A 20,216-nucleotide genomic window follows, 5' to 3' on the forward strand; every position below is an offset into this window, starting at 1 on the left:
AAATTTTAAGAATTACAGGGATTAACTTATAAATCATAGGATAATTTACACTTTTTTTAAATAAGTAAGTCGTTTTCAAGTATTTCTTTGAGTATTTCCCATCTAATTTCTCCATTTTGATCCAACGGTGATTCGGGAAAGTCCAAAAATGGTCCTTTTGAAATCGACTCATTGAAAGTGGGGATATTTTGAATGTCCAACATTTTGTTATTAAAAAATAACGACCTTGTAAACGAATCTAGTAGCAATTCATTTATTGTAAACTGCATACATCCTGCAAGTATCCATGCAAATATTCTTGCTTCTTCGATATTCCTTATACGATTCAGTTGATCGAGTATCAATTCTTGATGTGGTTTTATATTAATTGGAACAGACTTTTCGAATGCATTCCCAAAATACTTTAGGGGGACAAATCTGCATTGAATATTTATCCAGTTAATATCTTTAGTAGTGTTTTTGCAATTCCTAACGTTGTAGTTCCAAAGTAACAGATAACATGGCTTGTTAAGTGTAAATATTAAGTCACTGAATTTACTCTGTCTTATCACACATTTTAACCTCGGTATTAATAACAATACTTTTTTTTCCTCGGAATTTTCAATATTGGAATCTTTTAAACAATTTAAATTAGTTTTCTTTTTAAATAATATATCACAATCACTTATTTTATTTGGGTAATTTTTCTCGTCGATGTATGTTATAGCTACTACATTAGGCTGATTATTTAGTTTTAAATCGTAATTTAAAGAATTACCATTGACATTATTATCGATAATACTTTTATGATTCGGTGATGTACTTGAAATACTTTCAACACAAGTTGAATCTATTGTTACGAAACCACAAAATGAAGCATTTTGTGTAGAAATGTATTCAAATTCGGAACTGTATTTTCCCTCAAAAGTTTTTTTGTCTTGAATAGCTACATCTTTAAGAGTTGAACTTATTTTGTCAGTAATTAAATTATCATCCATGTAATAAATCGATTCCTCGAAACCTTCTTCCTTCAATGTTATTATTCCTTTCTTAATGTATTCATACTCTTCTCTTCTCGCATTTGTCACAAGCAAATTGGTAGATTCCACTGTCAATATATGTTTAATTGAAAAGCATTCACTGAATAATCCTATTGGCAGCCCTTTTAAAAATCCTGTTTTCCTCTTCAAACGACCCCCTCTCCCAAAAAAGGAAGGTGGTAACAACCACGCTGTATTTGAGTGAAATCCTGGTAAAAGGCACCTAGTACACGAAGGTATTATAATACACCTATTTGAATTCGCGTTACACGATAAGAGTGGTCTTCTACTTTGTTCAATCACTGTTAAAGGAGAATTTATTTGGCTATTCTGAATCTGGTCGTAAATATGAAAGCGTGGATAAATTTTTGGTAGAATGAGACTTCTTAGAGTTTCAATTGACAGTTTGTTTCTTTCTTCAATAATGTAGTTTGAAATCAACATTATCATTTCATTTTGTAAACGCATTACTTCTGCTTGGTAGAAATAAGGAATTAACCTTTTCTGATAAAATTCTATGTTATTTGGAAATTTTATATTGCCTATATTTTTGTATGTCAGTACTGAATTTCTTGGAGTAAAATTGAAGTTATGTTCATTTAGAGCGAGGTTCCTAATCCCTTTATTTTTATTAACGCAACTCGTGTAATGCTTTCTATTTTCTTCGATTTCAAAACACATAACTTCATTCTGATGATGTTGATAAGATTTATCTCTCTGTATGTAGGTTTTAAATGAAAATTTATCAATGTTTAAACTATTCGTAAAACTTTGATTTGCCAACTGAGAGCAAATCTTGCATTCAATATTTTGCAATTCACTCCCTGGAGAATAATTATGCATGGAATAACTTTCATATTTGTTTTCACCCGATAATTTCGCTTTTTTTTCAGTTAACTCTTCATTGGAGAATAAATTGTTGTCCATTAAGTGATTCAATATTGATCTTTTTTTACGATTTGGTGAATTATTCATGGGTTTTTCCACCGAGTTTCATAAATTTTTTCTTATTGTATGGAAATATTCGAAACAACTTGTAAGGTATTCAAAAATATATATTTAAAAATCTACAAGTTGATTCTGGAAATCAATGAATAATTAACGAACCACTTCAAATTGTTGGACAACTCTGTTTTTTTGTTCTCCTAAAAACATGGTATCTTTTTATTATGCTTGCCAATTGTGAGATTAAGACCTCAAAGCGCGGAACAGAGCGTTTTCAGATCCAATAAAACAATGCTCGGTGACGATAACACAAATAATCAATTGCTCATATAGGTGGTGGAATATAATATACAGGTCACTTAACAAATCCAATATTTATAGAAATATGTAAAATAATTCAGGAGAGTTATTCTTATTAGATTCTAAATAGATATCTACAAACTTCAGATATTTAGAGTAATCTCAATCTTGTACCTTCTCAGTTTGAAGATCTGCAAAAGAGCTAACTGGAATATATTGTACAAGAGTATACAAAGACTCCTTCGAATCCTCAGACTCGCTGCGCTTTCTAGATATTCTAACACGAACTCGCGTAGGCAAGTTTCTAATACCTTTACTGAATATGAACTTGTTTAATTTAGCATCAATCCTGACATCTTCGGTCTTCATTACTCTACCTGCGAATTCTCTTATTCCTTTAATGGCTTTCGGTGCCCTTTTCTTAAAAGTTGTTTTATGCACCATCTTACTAAGGTTGATGGTGTAGTCTCTGGTACACGGTGCCAACAAATTTTTTTTCACTTATAGTTGCAGATTTGAGGAATAATTCAGAATTGAGTTAGTAATAGATATAAGATATTCGTGAGTTTGAAAAATATATGAAGAAAACCTACCTTGTGCCATTTTTTCTTCCACTACGCAAAGGTTCAGATTTAAAAAAAGAAAATCTCCAAATAGGTATCAATAACTGCCAGGAAATATAAAACTAACAGAATATTCTCGAAGTAATTGTAATAATTACCCAAGAAATCGCTTTATTAGTCGTGGAGTGGTGAACAGAAAAATTATGAATAGGCGAGACGAGACAAAAAGAAACGGCAAATTGCGGCACAATCAAATATCAAAAAACTTGTATTTAAGGTTCTAAGTCACTTGCAATAACTCGTTGATTTCAATATTTTTGTATATTGTCTTTTCGTTGTTGATATATGTAGTTAAGTTATTTAACAAAATTTTTGGTCCTCTAGGTATTTCACTTGAAGAAAAACGAATTTGTTCGTGACAAAGCGTCACTAATTTAGATATGAAATCAGTAGTTACATTGGGACTCCCCTGCTCCAAAAAGTACATATATTTCTCTAATATATCTATGAATAGTACTGAATTCGCTGGCGTTACTTGAACGGCTGAATCTGCTATTTTCAGACATTTTTGTAGGCACTCCAGAACCCGATTTGCGTCTCTGTTCTCCTTGTTGTTCCAAAATAAATGAGAACACATCAGAATTGCCCTACATTGATCTGGCTTCCTTAAAAGTTTTGCCGAGTATTGTGTCAATTTTGTAGCTATGGTTTCGTATTCATTCTCACTCAAACAACCCGTGATATTAATGAGTGTACCAATGATAGACATTAAACCCTGGAATTGTTTTTTAGATTCTGAGAGCTCCTCCTCAAAACAAACAAGCCCCTGAATGATAAATTCGTAACAAATCGCTTCTAGCTTGTTTGGTCCAGCTACTGCACTTGAGACCACAGAACCCTGAAGAAACAAATCCAACGCAATTTCGGGGGAGCAAGTGGAGAGCTCTGTTGCTGTTTTGTGAACAAATTTTAGCAATTTCCTAATAGATAAACTAGAAGATTCCATATTAACCTTCAAATAAAATTTTCTGGATTCAGAATCATAAGATTTTTCACTTTCCATTAATTCATTAATTAGTTTAAGTGCACAATATCCAAGGGTTGGAAGTGTGTATTTAAAGTTTATACTTGTTCCTCTATGGAACAAATCATAAAGAACTTCATACATTGCAAATATATAGTTTAAATTGTCACCAGTTATTTGGTGTACTAGCTTAGAAATTTGCATCTGTTCGTGAATGAACTCATTAGAATCCTCTAATACTTCTTCAGCTGTTTTGATCTCTGACCCACCTTCTAACATTGGGAGAATAAACGAACAAAATCTTTGTAATGCCTCTATATTATTTAAAGGTGTGTTATTCTCTACAATAGTATTAATTAGGGATATTGCCACTCTTCTCCCTGCATGGTTGTTCAAAAAATATAGGAGATTTGGGAAATGATCCATTTCAATCATGATGGATAGTGGCATGGATTGGAAAGGAACTGAGAGTATTTCAATTATAGTATCAACACATCTCGGTTCAAGGAAAGCCCCACAAGTCCCATCTACTCTTACACCAAGAGCATTTGTGAGAAGGGTTACTGTAGACCCAAGTATCAAATCAACATAATGAGTATTATTTGGATAAATAGTTAGGGTAAATGTGAGAAAGGCTGAATGTAAATCCAATAGACTTGACAAGTCCCTTTCAAGTGTGTTGCCAACCTGTTTTTGTGTGGGATTAGGCCTTTCATTAAGTTCTGCAAGGTGTTTTCTAAAGAGTTCAAAAATATCAATATCACTAATCAAACTTTTGTCTTGTGTTTGACTTAAAAAGTTCGAAAGCCTATTCATTAAATTTGTCAAAATGGGTTTAAGATCGACTCCAGGGAGAGTTTTCATACAGGCAGAAAGTAAAAGTTCGAGTGTCTTCAGGTGATTCTCGTCAGAGAACACTTGTATTATGCAATCAAGAAGGTATTGTTGTGCCAAAACATCCTCACAAGATAATACAACACTTAGTAATTTCGGTAATATTTCTTGAATGTATAATTGTTGGGTAAGGCCCTCTAAATGTGACACTCTTACCAGATTCGCTCCAACCAAAATTCTTAGATCATGTCTCTCTCGTTCCCTCCTCATCTTATCCTTCGGAGTTCCATGATTTTGAAGTCTAATCCACAATCTTGTTGACTCACAGAAATTTGAGTATAGAAACTCCCAAGAGTCAAGGACATCGCCTCCACCATTTTTTTCATATATGCTTCCTGTATCTGGAAGAACATCTCTACATGTTTGAATGAGAAAATATCTTAAAAATAACCCTCTCATTGGATGTTGTACACCTTTACAAAGTTCAGACATATCTTTTAGTATTTCTTTTGCTGGTGCCTCTAGGGAGCGAATATAACACGCCCCTGCAGTTATTAATAAAAAAAGACGTGGAATGATATTTCCTGCATGTTGAACCGAATCATATAACTCGCTCATTTTTCTACCATGTCGAGACTTATCATCAAAAAAATTGGACAAGTCACGCATTTCTTGAAATATTAACATGTAGAGTTCATAATAATGCTTTGGAGAGAGAAAAGAAGTTCGTAGTTCACATAGCATACTTGATGCATGTTTTAGTGCATCTCTTAATCCATCTTGGTCAATCGCACGTTTCATATAATAGGCATGTTCCTTTACTGAATTTGTGGCTTCCGCTAGCAAGGAACTCTGATTGTAACTATCCGCCTGGCGAATCCTGTCCATGAGTACAACAATTATATTTTACAATAAAAATTTATACGTTTAAATCTGCACATAAACTGGTGATACAGAGATTTTCCTTTTTTTTGCTCAAATAGAACTCTGATCCTCACTTTTAGCTTTTGTTTATGTTTGCCGCTATTTGAGAGGGGAACAATTACATGAAATTTTTTAGCGATTTTTTTTTTCTGACATTCAAATACAGGATTTAAGTGCCGAAAAAATACACGAATAACCTGTGACATAGACAAAATAATGTTAACATTCAAAAATAGAGCGAAAAACAAGTTAAATAAATAAATAGAATAAGGTGAACAGTGATTTGGAACTTTCACAGCTATATTATTGACGATTCATAGACTTCAATCCATTGATTTGTTTCATGCTACTTAATTTCTGTATAATAATTCCATAAGAATATCTCGCGGATTTAAAGTTAAAATCCTAAAAAATGCATCTAGACTCTATTGGTCCTGCTGGAACGTTAAAGTTAATTATTTTAATGTTAATTCGCATTTTATGAACCATGCGGAGCGTGCCCGGGCGTAGCTCAGGGGTAGAGCGATTGACTGTAGACCTGGCAGACATCAATTGGTCCCGTGTTCGATTCACGGTGCCCGGATGCGCTTTTTTTGTGGGGGGGGGGGGGGGATAATGACCCCGCCGGACTGAATTCACGGTCTCCGGGGCCGGACGAATGTGCAGGAGCATTTCAGGGAAAGAATAATTTATCGTTTTTCCTGGCGTTGTCAACTATGAGTTCTATTACCTTTTCATCTATTCTCACACTTAGTGGAAATGTGACAAAGAGGTGGAATCCGCGAGTTGTAATGTTTATAAACTTATTATTTTTCATGTTAATAATGGTATACATACTTGGTTCTTTGTTTCTTTTGAATTGAGAGTTTGTAAATTCTGTAATTTTGATATATGTCTGAAAAATATCTTTTTTATCATGTATTTCTGGGTGTGTTTCACTAACGACGTAACAATTTTTACATGTAGAAACATAAACAAAGTGTTGTATAACGATCTCTTTCGATAGTTGCCCACCCTTTATGAGTATATTAGGATCTAAAAACGACATTTCGAATGATTCCAATACACTGCAGTACTTAGAGTTCTTTATATAGTTCAAACATGCATTTGAATGATCAGAGAATTTTTCAAAAACTTGAGTACTACTATTTGAAGAAAGTAAAACGAAACAAATATTTGACGACCCGGTTGTTTCCTCATTAGAGTTCCAATAGTGAAAATAACAATATATGTACGATATTGTGCTTATACATGGTAAGCAAATAGGAATCCATAATTCATTACTTGTGTTCTTTTTACTGAAGAGAGAATATGAAATATTCTTCAAAAGAGAGAAATCAGTAGAAGGTATATTTCTAATATATTTTGAGCCAAACCAAGTAACTATACGTGAGGATGCAAACATTGCCCCACCAAGTAAACCATCAGTTTTAATATTTTGTATTAATTTTTTTATTACACTCCTTACCTCTGCATCCATTGGTTGTGCCTCAATGAATAGATTTGGTGTTTCAATTGGAAAATTGGAACTAGGATTATTTTGTCTTAAATATTTGTGAAATTTTGGGACCTTCTGAAAAGAGTAGTACCAATATAGGGAATCAATGTTCGTTTGGATAGAATTTACGCATCTATCGATAATATTTACATCACTTGTACCAATCATTTGTTGTATATCTACGTTTGGTCTTGATTTCAAAATTTTGTGTATTGAACCTGTGAGAATCATTACAAGTTGGTAATAAACATATTCCAACATCCCTTTTAAATACCCTATTGGATCATTTGAGAATTCAGAAACACAACAGAGGATTATTCCTTGTCGCTCTAGAAATACAATTCGGTGTGAATCAGAACACATCCACTTGATATAGTCAAAAATATAAATATCACTTTCAACATTAAAGATAATGACCTTCTGTTCCGATAAAGTGCATGTTACCTTACTTAAAATTGCTGATAATGAACTTGAAATCAAGCTTAAGGTACTTTGGTCATTTACTCCAAGTGAGTATATTGGTTTTCCTGCAGAACTGAATATGAGAATCTTGCGAGAACTTCTTTCCCTACTAAAACTCATCTCTCTATTTATTTTAATATTTTATTTCTTTATATTTAAGAACATATTTGTTACCTCACAATTGTAGTAAAGCGCTAATTTTTCTATTGTTGGCTCATTTGCACAGATTGGGATATATTTAAATAACAGCTTATGTAGTTATATATGAACATATATAATGTTAGGGGTGAGATGCCAATCATATCCAGATCTAAGAGGTATTTTGGATTTCTATAAGTCTGAGCTCGAATCAGAAAATAAAACATATATTTTTGAAGCTCTTCGAAGATATGGTGTTGTAAGTAAAGTTGTTGGAAAAGATAATAGTGAATTTTGTTTACTTCCGCTTATTTTAAATGTGGTTGAATTCGGTAATTACGAAGTTAATCACATTGTGTCTGAAGAGCTTGTAAATATCATTGATGTCAATATCAACTACACAAAAGAGAGTAAGGAAATAATCAAAAAAATATGTTCTAAATTGTTATTTAATGAGGAGATTAGTATTAGGATTGAAAGTATAAAGTCATTAGAAGCAATATTTTCCAGATTTGTTAGTAGTGAGCTTGTTACCTCATTCATTGAAGAAGTTATTTTACCCATAGTAAAAGAGAAATGTTCTAGCAAAGACAGTATAACTAATCTGCCACTAACGGATAAATTATCTTTTTGTAACATCATTCCAAATTTAATATTACCTTATTGTAATAAGACTGAAAAGAACAATTTAGTCTTATTGTACCTTTCACTGTGTGATGATGAAGTACCTTCACTTAGAATTGGTGCATCTCAAAATTTAGTACAAATACTGAAAAAGATATTTCCTTTAAAGTGTGGTATGTCGTTGGCTGAGTATAGTGATATCAAGCTTGTTGACCAAAGTATAATAACAGAAAAACTATTGAATTTAGTTCTTTCACTAAGTAACGACCAAACTTCGTGTGAAGTATTGAAATCAACCTCAGTCGGAATAGCAATTCATCTATATACAAATCCTTTATTTTATTTGGAGTATATAAGTTCATATGATAGGAACCAACTTCTTTATTTTGTTTGTGAATTTTTAGATAGCAAGTACCATTTACAAAGGAATGCAATAATTGGTGAGCTCTTACCAATGTGTCTTTCAATAAGAGATTACTATAAATTATCGGAAAATGACAGTAATTTTATTTTTAGGAGCTATTTATCTAGCAACGAGGAATCGCTATTGTCTAATATTGCAATTAGTAGCAAGAATTCTGATTTAATGCAATGTATATTCAACATTTTGGCAAACGAAAACGAAACTGAAACAAAGATTTTAGTCTTGGAATTTTTCCAAAAGTTGATAGTTCTAGGAATTGAGACTTACGAAGGAAATAACGATTCATATCAAAATGATAATATTGTGATGAAAAGGAATGCTTCAATAGTTGTTGATTTATCTAATTCCATAATATCCTATATTTACGAACACTTATCCGAATTTCAATTGGAAATTCATGTTTCATTGAAAAATAGTTTATGTACACTCATTGTTCATTTAATAAAATATATCGAATATTTACCTTCTGGAACTTCATATTTTGGAATAGATATCAAAAATATCAAAATTAAATTCATACAAGTATTTGTTTCCTATTTTACAGATTCAAATACTAATGTGGTAATCAACGCAATTGAGCACTTGCATGTAATAATTAATCAAATTAATGAAGAATATATATTTTGTTACTTGTTGCCTCAAATTAAAACTTTGATATTCAGTGAGAATGAGATTATTTCATTTAACAAGAAACAAACAGAAAAGAATATTGCGGTGCAGAATTGGAGAATAAAGAGATGCATTATAAGGCAATTACCTCATTGGACTAAATCCATTGTATTTGATAGAAAAATTTGTGAGTTCTTTAATTGCATTATTATTCGTTGCATTCTAGATTCAACACTTACTGTAAGTATATCTGCCTTGCAAACAATTATGGACATCATTTCGGGATTTGAAACTTTTGATGAATGCGTATACTGGACTAATAATTTCATTATTCCATCGATCTTTATTCCTTACATTGAGAGTAAATCACACTCGATTGAATTGTCATGTGATACCTCCGATTCAAACAAAAACTCTGATGGCACGGAATCCCCTTTAGTAAAAGATAGGAATGAAGTTTTTGATTACAATATTCTTGGAGATGACTACAACAAGAGAATCCTAGTACTAAATATAATATTCGTTACATTCCGCTCATTATTCTACAAATGGGCATTTATAAACTTTGAAAATCTGCAAGAAAATCTGGTAAACCGGGAAAAAGATAACAAAATTGTCCGAGAGGACGAAACCGAGGAATCATCCGGATTAATTATCTTAACCGATGTGTTAAATCAAGAAGAAGTCTTCACAAGGCTGTCAAAATTGGTTGCCCCGATTATTTACAATTGTATAACAGACCCTATAGTAAATGTATCTATTTCTGCATCAAAACTATCATTACAAATCATAAAGCTATTCTCTATTAAAGTTAATTCAATACATAAACAATCATTCGAAACCTCGAATTTCGCTGGGAGAACCGAATTTCTAAATAGCTGTGAAGATGAACTGTTGAAAAATCACTTGATAAACCAGTTTGAATTGGATTCAATTTGGCATTTGAGATCAGTAATGTCAAATATCAAGATCGAACTCCAAGAAATAACTCATTTCCCAATTTGTATTTATAGGGAATTTAAAACAATTTTTGATAAGTATAGTGAAATTGAAGTCGATGAAAGTGAAGAAGAGCTGTATCGTGTAGTTAATTCAATCAAATTATGGTATAACTTACTTATTACAAACCGCGATAAACCTTTTACCAAAAAAAATGTTGACCGGAAATAGTCTTTCTTTTCAGTTGATTTTGTTAAGCGGGTTGTATTGAGACGAGTTAACATCCTCCAGGTCTTTTTTTTATTATCTTCATAATTATTTGGAATAACTTGAATATGGTACATGAAAATATTGATAATAGCAGGAACAATGAGACCCTTGATTCCCTGAATTATACGGAAAACCGTATTAAAATGATGGAACATATTAAAGAATTGGGCAGACCATTTTATCCACACAAATTCAAGGTCTCAATGTCTTTGCCTGAATACGCTGCTAAATATTGTGGACTCGATGATGGATATATCGAAAAAGACACAATAGTATCACTAGCCGGAAGAGTATTATCAATCAGGACTTCAAGCTCTAAACTTTTTTTTTACGACATATTTAGTGATGAGCAGAAGGTTCAAATAATAGCCAATAGTATGGAACACGACGTGACAACGGGAGATTTCTCCGTTGTACATTCTGAGATTAGGAGAGGTGATATTGTCGGTGTTGTTGGTTATCCAGGAAAGTCGAAAAGAGGAGAACTGTCTTTATTCATTAAGAGTTTAATTTTACTCTCTCCTTGCTATCACATGCTCCCAACTACGATTTCTGGTTTGAAGGACCAGGAAGTGAGATACAGACAGAGATATCTTGATCTTATGCTCAATGAGGAAAGTAGGAGAGTATTTAAACTAAGGTGTCAAACTATCAAATACATCCGTAATTACTTTGACAACCTTGGTTTCATTGAGGTTGAAACACCGATGCTCAACATGATTTATGGAGGTGCGGCTGCTAGACCGTTTATAACTTATCACAATGAACTTGAAACGGATCTCTATATGAGGATAGCTCCCGAGCTTTACTTGAAGCAATTAATTATTGGTGGTTTAAACAGAGTCTATGAAATTGGAAAAAATTTTAGAAATGAAGGAATAGACCTAACGCATAACCCAGAATTTACAGCGATGGAGTTCTATATGGCATATGCAGATTACCACGACTTAATGGATATGACTGAGGAGTTAATAAGTGGGGTTGTACTTGAAACACACGGGACTTTAAAAATTCCATATCACCCAAACGGACCTGATGGTGAGTGTGTTGAGATAGACTTCACGACTCCTTGGAAAAGATTCTCTTTCGTCGAGGAAATTGAGTCATCCTTAGGAGAGCCTCTCAAAAGGCCACTTGATTCAGAGGAAAATATATTGTTTATGATTAAAATGTGCGAGAAACACAATATTGAGCTGCCACACCCAAGTACTGCAGCAAAATTGTTGGACAAACTTGCTAGTCATTTTATCGAGGACAAGTGCAAAAATCCTTCTTTTATTATTGATCACCCACAAACTATGTCTCCCCTAGCCAAGTGGCACAGAGAGAAGCCAGAAGTTACTGAGAGATTCGAATTGTTTGTACTAGGTAGGGAGCTTTGTAACGCATATACAGAGCTAAATGAACCTATTCAACAAAGAAGATTTTTTGAGGAGCAAGCAGAGGCAAGGGCTTCCGGTGATGTTGAGGCGTGTCCAATCGATGAAACATTTTGCACCGCTTTGGAACATGCATTACCACCGACTGGAGGTTGGGGTCTCGGAATTGACAGGCTAATCATGCTTTTAGCCGATAAGAACAATATCAAGGAGGTTATATTGTTCCCTGCAATGAGGAATATGAAAAAACCAAATAATCAAGACTCTAATAATTAGGAAACGTACTTAGGTGTGTGTACAAGAGATTAATCGTGAGGTTTATAGTAGTCGACTCCAAATACCAAGCTAACTTTAATGGGCATGAATTGATAAGAAGATTAGGGTTGAGGCTTTCTAGTGTGAAAAGCTAAGGAGTAAATTCATCTCCGGATTTCTTATTGTCCTGCACCTCTCTCTAAAAGTTTGTTTATTGCTGCATTTATGTCCCCACCTGTTTCCTGTAATGCCAATAAACTGGCGTCGTTGTCAATGAAACCCATGTCGCGTAGTTGGCTGAGTTGTGAGGAGTACTGCTGTGCAGTTGTGTTGTTTATAGTTCCGTTTGGGCCACCACTAACACCTAAATTACCATTATTCATGATTCCAGACATCATAGATGTGATCCCAGGGTCATTTAACATATTGTTAATTTGACTAGGATTGAATCCTGAACTCAAAGAAGAAAGTGGGTTGCCATTAAACCCAGGGTTATTTAAACCACCTGAGTTGAGTACAGTTTGTATCATTTGTGGATTTAACATAGCTCTAAGCATATCTGGATTGTTTATCATTTGACTAAACATTGGGTTGCTCGCAGACAATTGGTTAAAAATAGGATTGGAACGAAGTATATTCTGAATAAGCTGTGGATTACTTGCAAGTTCGTTCATTGATTGCTGAAATAGTGGAGAGTTTACCAGGGAAGAAAAGTCAGGGATATTACCAAAATTAGAGTTGCCGTTTACGTTCCCAAAACCACCAAATTGATTCGCGGGGGCATTCTGGGTGAAATTCCTTGTGTTGTTTACCTGGGAACCAAATTCAGAAGAATTCACCATATTACTAAACAAGGAAGCAAAGTTGGTTGGAATATTAGGTATGGAATTGTTATCATTGGCAGTTGTGTTGTTGATATTATTTGATACCTGGGGATCTCTTCTTGATGTGTCATTTTCAGTAGCGTTCGAAGTTGGTTGTGGCTTACTCTGATCACTATGTGCACCGGATCTTACAAGGTGCATAGTGTGACCACTTTCAACTTTGATATCAGATAAATTATCACTATCTTTAAGTATTCTTCCCTTATATATTAATCTCTGGTTTGGACATGGTATCTTCGAGGGTTCTGAGACTCTTTCCTTAACCTCCCTTATAGTAAGGTTCTTTGGAACATCGATTGTGAACTGAGTACCTCCAGAAACCTTAAAAATCAGAGAAATATCATCAGAAGACGGCATTTTCCTAAATTCAATTATTTTCAAAAGACATAAGCTATTTTTCAAACTCAAGTTTCTGAAGTTTTAAAACGCGGCGAAAATGCGGGTCAGTAGAACAGTTTTCGTCTTTGATTGGATGTTTTAACAAAATAAAGTTTGAAGTTATTACAAATTAAATATCTATCTACGGATGGGGTTTATTATCATCAATTAAATGACATATTCTTTTTTGGAAAGTTTTACTCGGTATTCTAAGAAGATATCAGTATTTTTCGTCACGCCCATCTAAAAGGTACTTGATGTGTCAAAGCCATGTCAAAATATTTTAATTTCGAAAATGCACAAATTGGTTGTTAATAAGTATAAAAAGAATATCTTTGTACACTCAAAAACTAGTATAGAGTATAATTGAACACCTGCAATTTTTAGGGAATTGCCAGTGTTGTCGAGGTTTCTTGAATACCTTCCGACAGTTGCCTAGTGGGAATAATTTTTAGTATTTTATAGAGATTTTCATTATTATTTCGACGTTTTTCTAGTTATTGACTCAACTTGTTTCATGCGGATCGGGATTCACGTCAAGAAATAACTCTTATTGTCTTAGGTCTGATCAAATTACAACGGAATGTTTCATTCAGTGTTGTTCAATTTTCAATTCATTCTCATTCCAGGTGGACCCATACCAGGTAGACCCATACCAGGTGGACCCATACCAGGTGGACCCATACCAGGTGGACCCATACCAGGTGGACTCATACCAGGTGGACCCATACCAGGTGGACCCATACCAGGTGGACCCATCCATTCACTATTTGCTCCGGCCTCCTTCATCAACTCAGCTTGCCTGGCGTTTGCTGCTTCTCTTGACTCAATCAAATGAATTACAAATACACCAACTGCACATGAAATAAAGAGGCAGGTAGAGAGAATAGCAATATAAGCGGCATAACCCAATTCGGGATAAGGATACTGTTGTGTGGTTACGATGCTTTTTGCAGCTTCATTTGTTGTATAGCACCAATAGATTATTCCTGACGCAGAAAGAATTGAAGATGTACTCCACGCAAACAACAAAAAATTTCTGCTTTTTCCAAATACAAATAACCATACAACTGCAACGATTCCTACTATGATTGATATGACTAATGCACCTAAGCATAAATAGCCACCATTAGCAAACTTTGTGTAAGATGTGCAACGTGTCCTAAGTGCAGTTTGACAGTCCGTACCACATGTACTCCCCCACAAACTTTGTTCAACTTGCGAAATTGAAACATATGAATCTATCCAAGTGCAAATCAACTGCTCAACAGTTGACCATGGTCTCGTTGATGCTCCGTTGTTGAATTTGTACATATAAAGTCCAAATTCAGTGGAGTATACTTGCCAGGATTTATACACACTTTTTTGATAGTACTTGTATGTGATTTCTGGTGAGACTCTCCAACCGTTTAATATTATCGAGACTATTTGAAGGACAATTGCAGTGAAACCCAGTGCAGCTAATAACTTCCACCCTGCTCCCAGGCTTGTGTCATTTCTATTATTTCTAGGGCGTGCATTATGGACCATTTATTCCTGAAGTGTAGTAAAAGAAATAAATTTTGCAATAAATTCATATATATATATATATATATATATATATCAATAAGTTACCGTTTATATTGATAGCTATTTTCAGTGAAGGAATAGTCACGTCCAAGTGTCTTGCATGTTTTTTTTTTTTTTTTTCTCCTCATCCTGATCTTGAATTATGTTTACCTTTGTTATTTAACTTGAAGTTGTTTTTAATAATATATTATTTGACTAAATGTAGTATATACATTGATATTCGTTTAATTTGCCTCATTGTTAACCAATATGAATAAGTGTGAAACCTAGTTTCAAAGGGGAAAACGAATGAGTATTTATTAATTCTACAGTAAAACAAGTTTTTACTGGGTATTGGGCTCTTGAAGTTTTATATCTTACTTTTAATATTAATGTATCGTGTTCGTATTTTTTAATTTATGAAAAATGATAAATTGCATGCACCTTTCGGCGGTAACAATTTAATAGTTAATCAGTGATAATTTCCTACCTTTCTATGATGAACAGTAATGTACTGAAGTTATCAAGAGCACTAATTGTATTAATATCATTAATTCTTGGGTTTCTATCTGTATTTTATTTTAAATGGGTTACTGAAAGCGATGGAGGGAAGTCAAGTTTTTTTCTAGATGGAGTAATATTTAGTGATAGTGAGAATAAAATAAAATTTACTGATGCAACTAATAAGGCTTGTAATTTTTCAGAAGCTTATGAAATAAATAGTGCTGATGCAATGAGAAACCAACCATTTTCATTTTTTTTTGAAGGTAGAATTCAAGATGCAGATCCAACTAAGTTTTGTAGCGCAATGGAAAAAGTCGGCATTCCAAGTAAAATTACACAATCTTTGATAATAATTTGTCAGGTTCTTATTTTTATTGTTTCAGGAATTTCAAATACTAACATAATTCAAGGGGCATTAGATGCTGTAACGCTGATAAAGAGGTAAGTACTGAACATAAATTCAAAATAACCGTTAAATTTTAATTTCAGGTTAAATTATATTGCTATCTTTTGTGGTATCTGTTGTTTGATTCATACCGCATCAATATTAATTTATTCATGCTATTTTATTTCTGCTTTCGGTAATACAGGCATAAATTTCAGGTTTTCAGTAGGTTTTTACGTTGCTGTATTAGTGATCCTATTTCCAATAGGTGTTTCGTATACTTATTGGAAAGAAGGAGTCATTTGGCACAATACATTTGAACAAGATAGGCTTCAGTGGCAAGTGGGACCAAATAATCAGGGAAATAATAATAATAATACAAACTTACAATACAATTATATACAAGTCCCAATAAACTTTGATAGTGTAATGGGTGGTTTACAGTCGCCGACAGAAATGGCAAGGGAGATTGAAAGGAAGGAGTTGAATGAACAATAGAAAACAACAATAAAAATTTATATATATTCTTAATAGTTTCATACTAATGTATTTGGAATGGAGTAGAATTATATTTTAACTCTATTGACTAGATTTAGCAGATTTCTAAATATCTTCTCAGTTGTATTGATTGAATCACAATTATTGTTATTTACAATAAACTTTGATATAATATTCAATATTGAATCATCAATAATACAAATTTTTTCCTCGGAAATAGAATTATTGAGATAGTAATAATTGTTTGAAAATACCAATATTAGATTATAAAGTGCATCATTTTTGCTACTCGAATATTTTACGTCCTCAAACGTTCTGATTAGTTCAGCAGAATTAATTATTAAAAGGTTCCTTGTTTCAATAGAGTTCACAGATGCTAAGTTTAATGCTGTTGTATAATTCAGAAATAAAGTCGTAATTGAGAGTTTAACATTATCACTTAGGGTTTCTTTTATAGAGAATAAAATATTATTTTTAAATATTCTTTTAATTAAAATATTTATATGGTTTAGTATATCTCTTTGCCTTGAAACCATAGCCTGCCTATTAGTTGGGTTACAAAACATATTGGATAAGAATCTCAAGGAAACAATAAGTATTTGCGCCATTAATTCGTAGATTCCTTTATTTTTAGATTCATCATGATATTCTGAATAAAGCGAATCAACTAGCTTTAGTATTGATGATATCAACCACCAACCTTGATCGCTCTTTTTATGAATATCACTGCTTTGTGGGTGTAATGCTAGAATTCTCCATAAATCAATAATAGAAATGGTCATTTTTCTGATTTCTAACAAATTTGACATTTTCCTATATATTATATCCATTTCAACTGCTTTAATTTGTAACTCATTTAATCTATGATCATTAGATTTATAGGCTTTTATTCTATTAAAAAAATCATTCAAATGCTTAATGTCTATTTCAAATAACATATATTCATTATTGTCTTTGCTCGTTTCATTATTAGATGAGTTAATTAATATAGATAATTCGGGCATAAGGTTTGTTATAAGACCATCAATATTGTAGTTTCGGAATAATTTGTATTCAAAAAATGGTTCAAATACATCAGTATTTATTTCAAGGAATACATTGGAATCAACTGTATCTTCTGATTTTGAAATTCTATTCTTAATAAGATTACATATGGTATTCGAATAATCTGCAGAAGGTATTTCTTCTCTCAAGCAAAACTTTTCTACTGAAATTTTGATGTTGTCATCTATATTAAACGGAAGCTTTAGTGGATTTCTATCATTAATAATAATATTAAATATGTAATCGTAAAATCCATAAGAAAAATAGTCATCACCGGAAAATAGTAATTTTTCACTAATTTTATTTTTTACTTTTCCTATTAAAACCCAACGATTTCCAGCCCATTTATATGCATATGTAACTGTGTTGCTTTTAAATAGCTTAATTTCACCAAATTCAGTTCCAATTACGTCATCTAGCTTTTCCAAATCAAGAATCTCCTCATCAAGGTTAAATATATCTTGGTTATATACATGATTATTTTTTTCATCATATTCATCAATTTTTTGTGATTCCATTTGGTAAATAGTACTTTCAGAGTCTTTATTGTAGGAACTTGATTTCCAAATTCTACAAATCCCATCATCAGATGCTGTTATTAACGAGTCAATGGAAGTTGATTCAGCCAAACTCCATATGGTTGAATTTAGGGAAATTGTTTGAATAAGAGAGAGATCAAAACTCTCAGAAACGTGCCAGATTCCCACTTTGAAATCATCTGATGCGGTGAATAGTCTTCCATTGTGATTTTTTGAAAATAATACATCAAAAATAAACGAAGAATGATAAGCCTTGGAGTATTTATGTGTAATTTTTTCTTTACCTGAATGAATTATTAGTTCCCATATTTTTATTAAACAATCGTTAGAAACGGTAGCAACAATGTATTCTTGATCAGAATTAGTTTTTTTAACTGCAATTGAACGAATAATATCATTATGTGAGTTAACAATTGAATTGACAATTTCACCACTTGGAATACGCCACAAAAAAAGAGTCTTATTCTGGCTTCCAGACAATAGATATGTATTTCCATTTTTAACATATGGCACTAATGCAACAGTAACTGCGTAGGAATGACCAGGAAAAATATGTTTGCAGGCAGTAGAATTCAAATCCCAAATTCTTGCAGTACCGTCCCAACTTCCAGACACAAGAAGGCTTGATTCGCATATTTCCCTTATGCTACATATTGCAGATGTATGACCTTCAAATGTTAACAGTATTTTTCCATCATTTGCGGAAACGCGATAAATAATTTGATCAAGACCTCCAGAATAGAAAGTGTTATTTTGACATTCGCCTCGGGGCAAGTCTGACGGTTCAAGAGCAAATACATATTTCTTATGATGGGTTAAACACCTTTCCCACCTCCAAGTACAACAATCTACAGTGTTCCAAATAAAAATTTTATTGTCAAGCCCTCCTGTCACAATCCTACCATCTTTAAGAATGCATACACAACGAATGCACTTTTCATGTCCGTAGAGTTCGCTTGAGAGAGAATAGTTATCATTTATGTTTGACATGATTAGATTAAATACGATATTGCAAAATTTGATATTTTACTGCAATATTAATGTAATATTTGTACAAAATAGGATAACTTTTTTTAAGAGAGATTTTAAACGTATAATAATGCGCTAAACATTAATCTAACCTTTTCACAAGGTTAAACTATTAATGAAAAAAATTTCAAGGAGTATTAACACTTCATTAGCATCTAAAACAAGTTACAAATTATTCAGTTATATCCGGAATTCGAATCTGTAAATCTCACTCTAAGGACTATCATTGGGATACTTTTCCCATTAACAAAATAATGAATCATTTAATGGTGAAAATAAATGTGCTAATTATTACGTGGTTCATCGAATTAATGATTTAAAGTAATTTTTTTGTCAGTTAAGTTGGTGTGTATTGCTTGTTATTGTGTGTTAAAACAATGGCTTATTAAGTAAGTGTGTGACGATTTCACTTTCAGCGATTTGGTACACGGAATAATTTCCCTAGATAAATATTTGAAAAAAATTTAGATTAAGATCAATTATTAATATAATAAATCTATAAATGTTGATTGCTAGGGATTTTGAGAAGTTAAAACAAGATTTGGACATCCTGTTTACTTCTAAAGAAAAAATTGAAAGACAAATTCAAGAAAAAGCATGCCAACTTTATAAATTAAATAGTGAATGCATTTCACTTAAAGGATCAGAATTTAATAGTAATAAAGAAATAAAGTCACTATCTTTCGAGATATGTAAGTATGTTAGTGAGGTACTGCAAGTAAAACTAAATAGTGGATCAAGAGAGAATACGAATGATGTTAATCAGGAGAAAACATGCCTTAAAATTGACGGGAAGGTTACGATTGAGCAAGGGGAAACAATTTCAGAGAACCTCAATGAAAATACGAGTAAAAGACCATTTATTAATACAAGCAGCTACGCATTTCAAAATGTGTATAAACTCGATGATTTTATGAATACAACCAATTGGTTATGGAATAATGAATTAAAGTCGCGGATAGTGGAAGTTGCTTCGAATAAGAATAAAAACTTTACTTCCGCGTCAACCAAACCTCGACAGACAATAGGAAGCACGCAAGTTTGTTTACAGAGCTACAAGAGAAGGCAGTGCAATGCACTACCAAAACTAGTTTGTAGGACAGTTACTATTGAAGAGAAAGCAAGGGAGGAAAATACAAACAATGAACAGAACCCACTTAAAAGTTACATTCAAAGAGCATTTAAGTCATAGAGTTAGCA

General features: G+C 32.8%; 10 protein-coding genes across 10 annotated transcripts; 4 read left to right on the forward strand and 6 right to left on the reverse strand.

Moving 5' to 3' along the window:
- Positions 1-56: 56 nt before the first annotated feature.
- On the reverse strand, positions 57-1,994 carry FG379_003022 (uncharacterized protein; the record flags this gene model as incomplete). The annotated part of the gene is made up of 1 exon (XM_067328652.1): positions 57-1,994. One exon carries the CDS (start codon positions 1,992-1,994, stop codon positions 57-59), a length of 1,938 nt encoding a protein of 645 aa, XP_067182234.1.
- A 432-nt stretch (positions 1,995-2,426) lies between these two features.
- FG379_003024 (uncharacterized protein) lies at positions 2,427-5,573 on the reverse strand (the record flags this gene model as incomplete). Its single annotated transcript, XM_067328654.1, has 3 exons — positions 2,427-2,733; positions 2,858-2,931; positions 3,117-5,573. The coding sequence occupies 3 exons, from the start codon at positions 5,571-5,573 to the stop codon at positions 2,427-2,429; spliced, it is 2,838 nt and encodes a 945-aa protein (XP_067182236.1).
- Positions 5,574-6,282: 709 nt separating this feature from the next.
- On the reverse strand, positions 6,283-7,689 carry FG379_003025 (putative SAND family; the record flags this gene model as incomplete). Its single annotated transcript, XM_067328655.1, has 1 exon — positions 6,283-7,689. One exon carries the CDS (start codon positions 7,687-7,689, stop codon positions 6,283-6,285), a length of 1,407 nt encoding a protein of 468 aa, XP_067182237.1.
- A 157-nt stretch (positions 7,690-7,846) lies between these two features.
- On the forward strand, positions 7,847-10,534 carry FG379_003026 (uncharacterized protein; the record flags this gene model as incomplete). The annotated part of the gene is made up of 1 exon (XM_067328656.1): positions 7,847-10,534. The coding sequence occupies one exon, from the start codon at positions 7,847-7,849 to the stop codon at positions 10,532-10,534; it is 2,688 nt and encodes an 895-aa protein (XP_067182238.1).
- A 104-nt stretch (positions 10,535-10,638) lies between these two features.
- Positions 10,639-12,228, forward strand: FG379_003027 (Kars protein; the record flags this gene model as incomplete). The annotated part of the gene is made up of 1 exon (XM_067328657.1): positions 10,639-12,228. One exon carries the CDS (start codon positions 10,639-10,641, stop codon positions 12,226-12,228), a length of 1,590 nt encoding a protein of 529 aa, XP_067182239.1.
- A 158-nt stretch (positions 12,229-12,386) lies between these two features.
- On the reverse strand, positions 12,387-13,448 carry FG379_003028 (DSK2 like with a ubiquitin domain; the record flags this gene model as incomplete). Its single annotated transcript, XM_067328658.1, has 1 exon — positions 12,387-13,448. One exon carries the CDS (start codon positions 13,446-13,448, stop codon positions 12,387-12,389), a length of 1,062 nt encoding a protein of 353 aa, XP_067182240.1.
- Positions 13,449-14,078: 630 nt separating this feature from the next.
- On the reverse strand, positions 14,079-14,999 carry FG379_003029 (uncharacterized protein; the record flags this gene model as incomplete). The annotated part of the gene is made up of 1 exon (XM_067328659.1): positions 14,079-14,999. The coding sequence occupies one exon, from the start codon at positions 14,997-14,999 to the stop codon at positions 14,079-14,081; it is 921 nt and encodes a 306-aa protein (XP_067182241.1).
- Positions 15,000-15,516: 517 nt separating this feature from the next.
- On the forward strand, positions 15,517-16,404 carry FG379_003030 (uncharacterized protein; the record flags this gene model as incomplete). The annotated part of the gene is made up of 2 exons (XM_067328660.1): positions 15,517-15,962; positions 16,125-16,404. The coding sequence occupies 2 exons, from the start codon at positions 15,517-15,519 to the stop codon at positions 16,402-16,404; spliced, it is 726 nt and encodes a 241-aa protein (XP_067182242.1).
- Positions 16,405-16,472: 68 nt separating this feature from the next.
- Positions 16,473-18,977, reverse strand: FG379_003031 (uncharacterized protein; the record flags this gene model as incomplete). The annotated part of the gene is made up of 1 exon (XM_067328661.1): positions 16,473-18,977. The coding sequence occupies one exon, from the start codon at positions 18,975-18,977 to the stop codon at positions 16,473-16,475; it is 2,505 nt and encodes an 834-aa protein (XP_067182243.1).
- Positions 18,978-19,518: 541 nt separating this feature from the next.
- FG379_003032 (uncharacterized protein) lies at positions 19,519-20,208 on the forward strand (the record flags this gene model as incomplete). The annotated part of the gene is made up of 1 exon (XM_067328662.1): positions 19,519-20,208. One exon carries the CDS (start codon positions 19,519-19,521, stop codon positions 20,206-20,208), a length of 690 nt encoding a protein of 229 aa, XP_067182244.1.
- Between the last annotated feature and the right edge of the window lie 8 nt (positions 20,209-20,216).

Source organism: Cryptosporidium bovis (assembly GCF_009768925.1).
Source record: "Cryptosporidium bovis isolate 45015 chromosome Unknown contig_5, whole genome shotgun sequence".
NCBI lineage: Eukaryota > Apicomplexa > Conoidasida > Eucoccidiorida > Cryptosporidiidae > Cryptosporidium > Cryptosporidium bovis.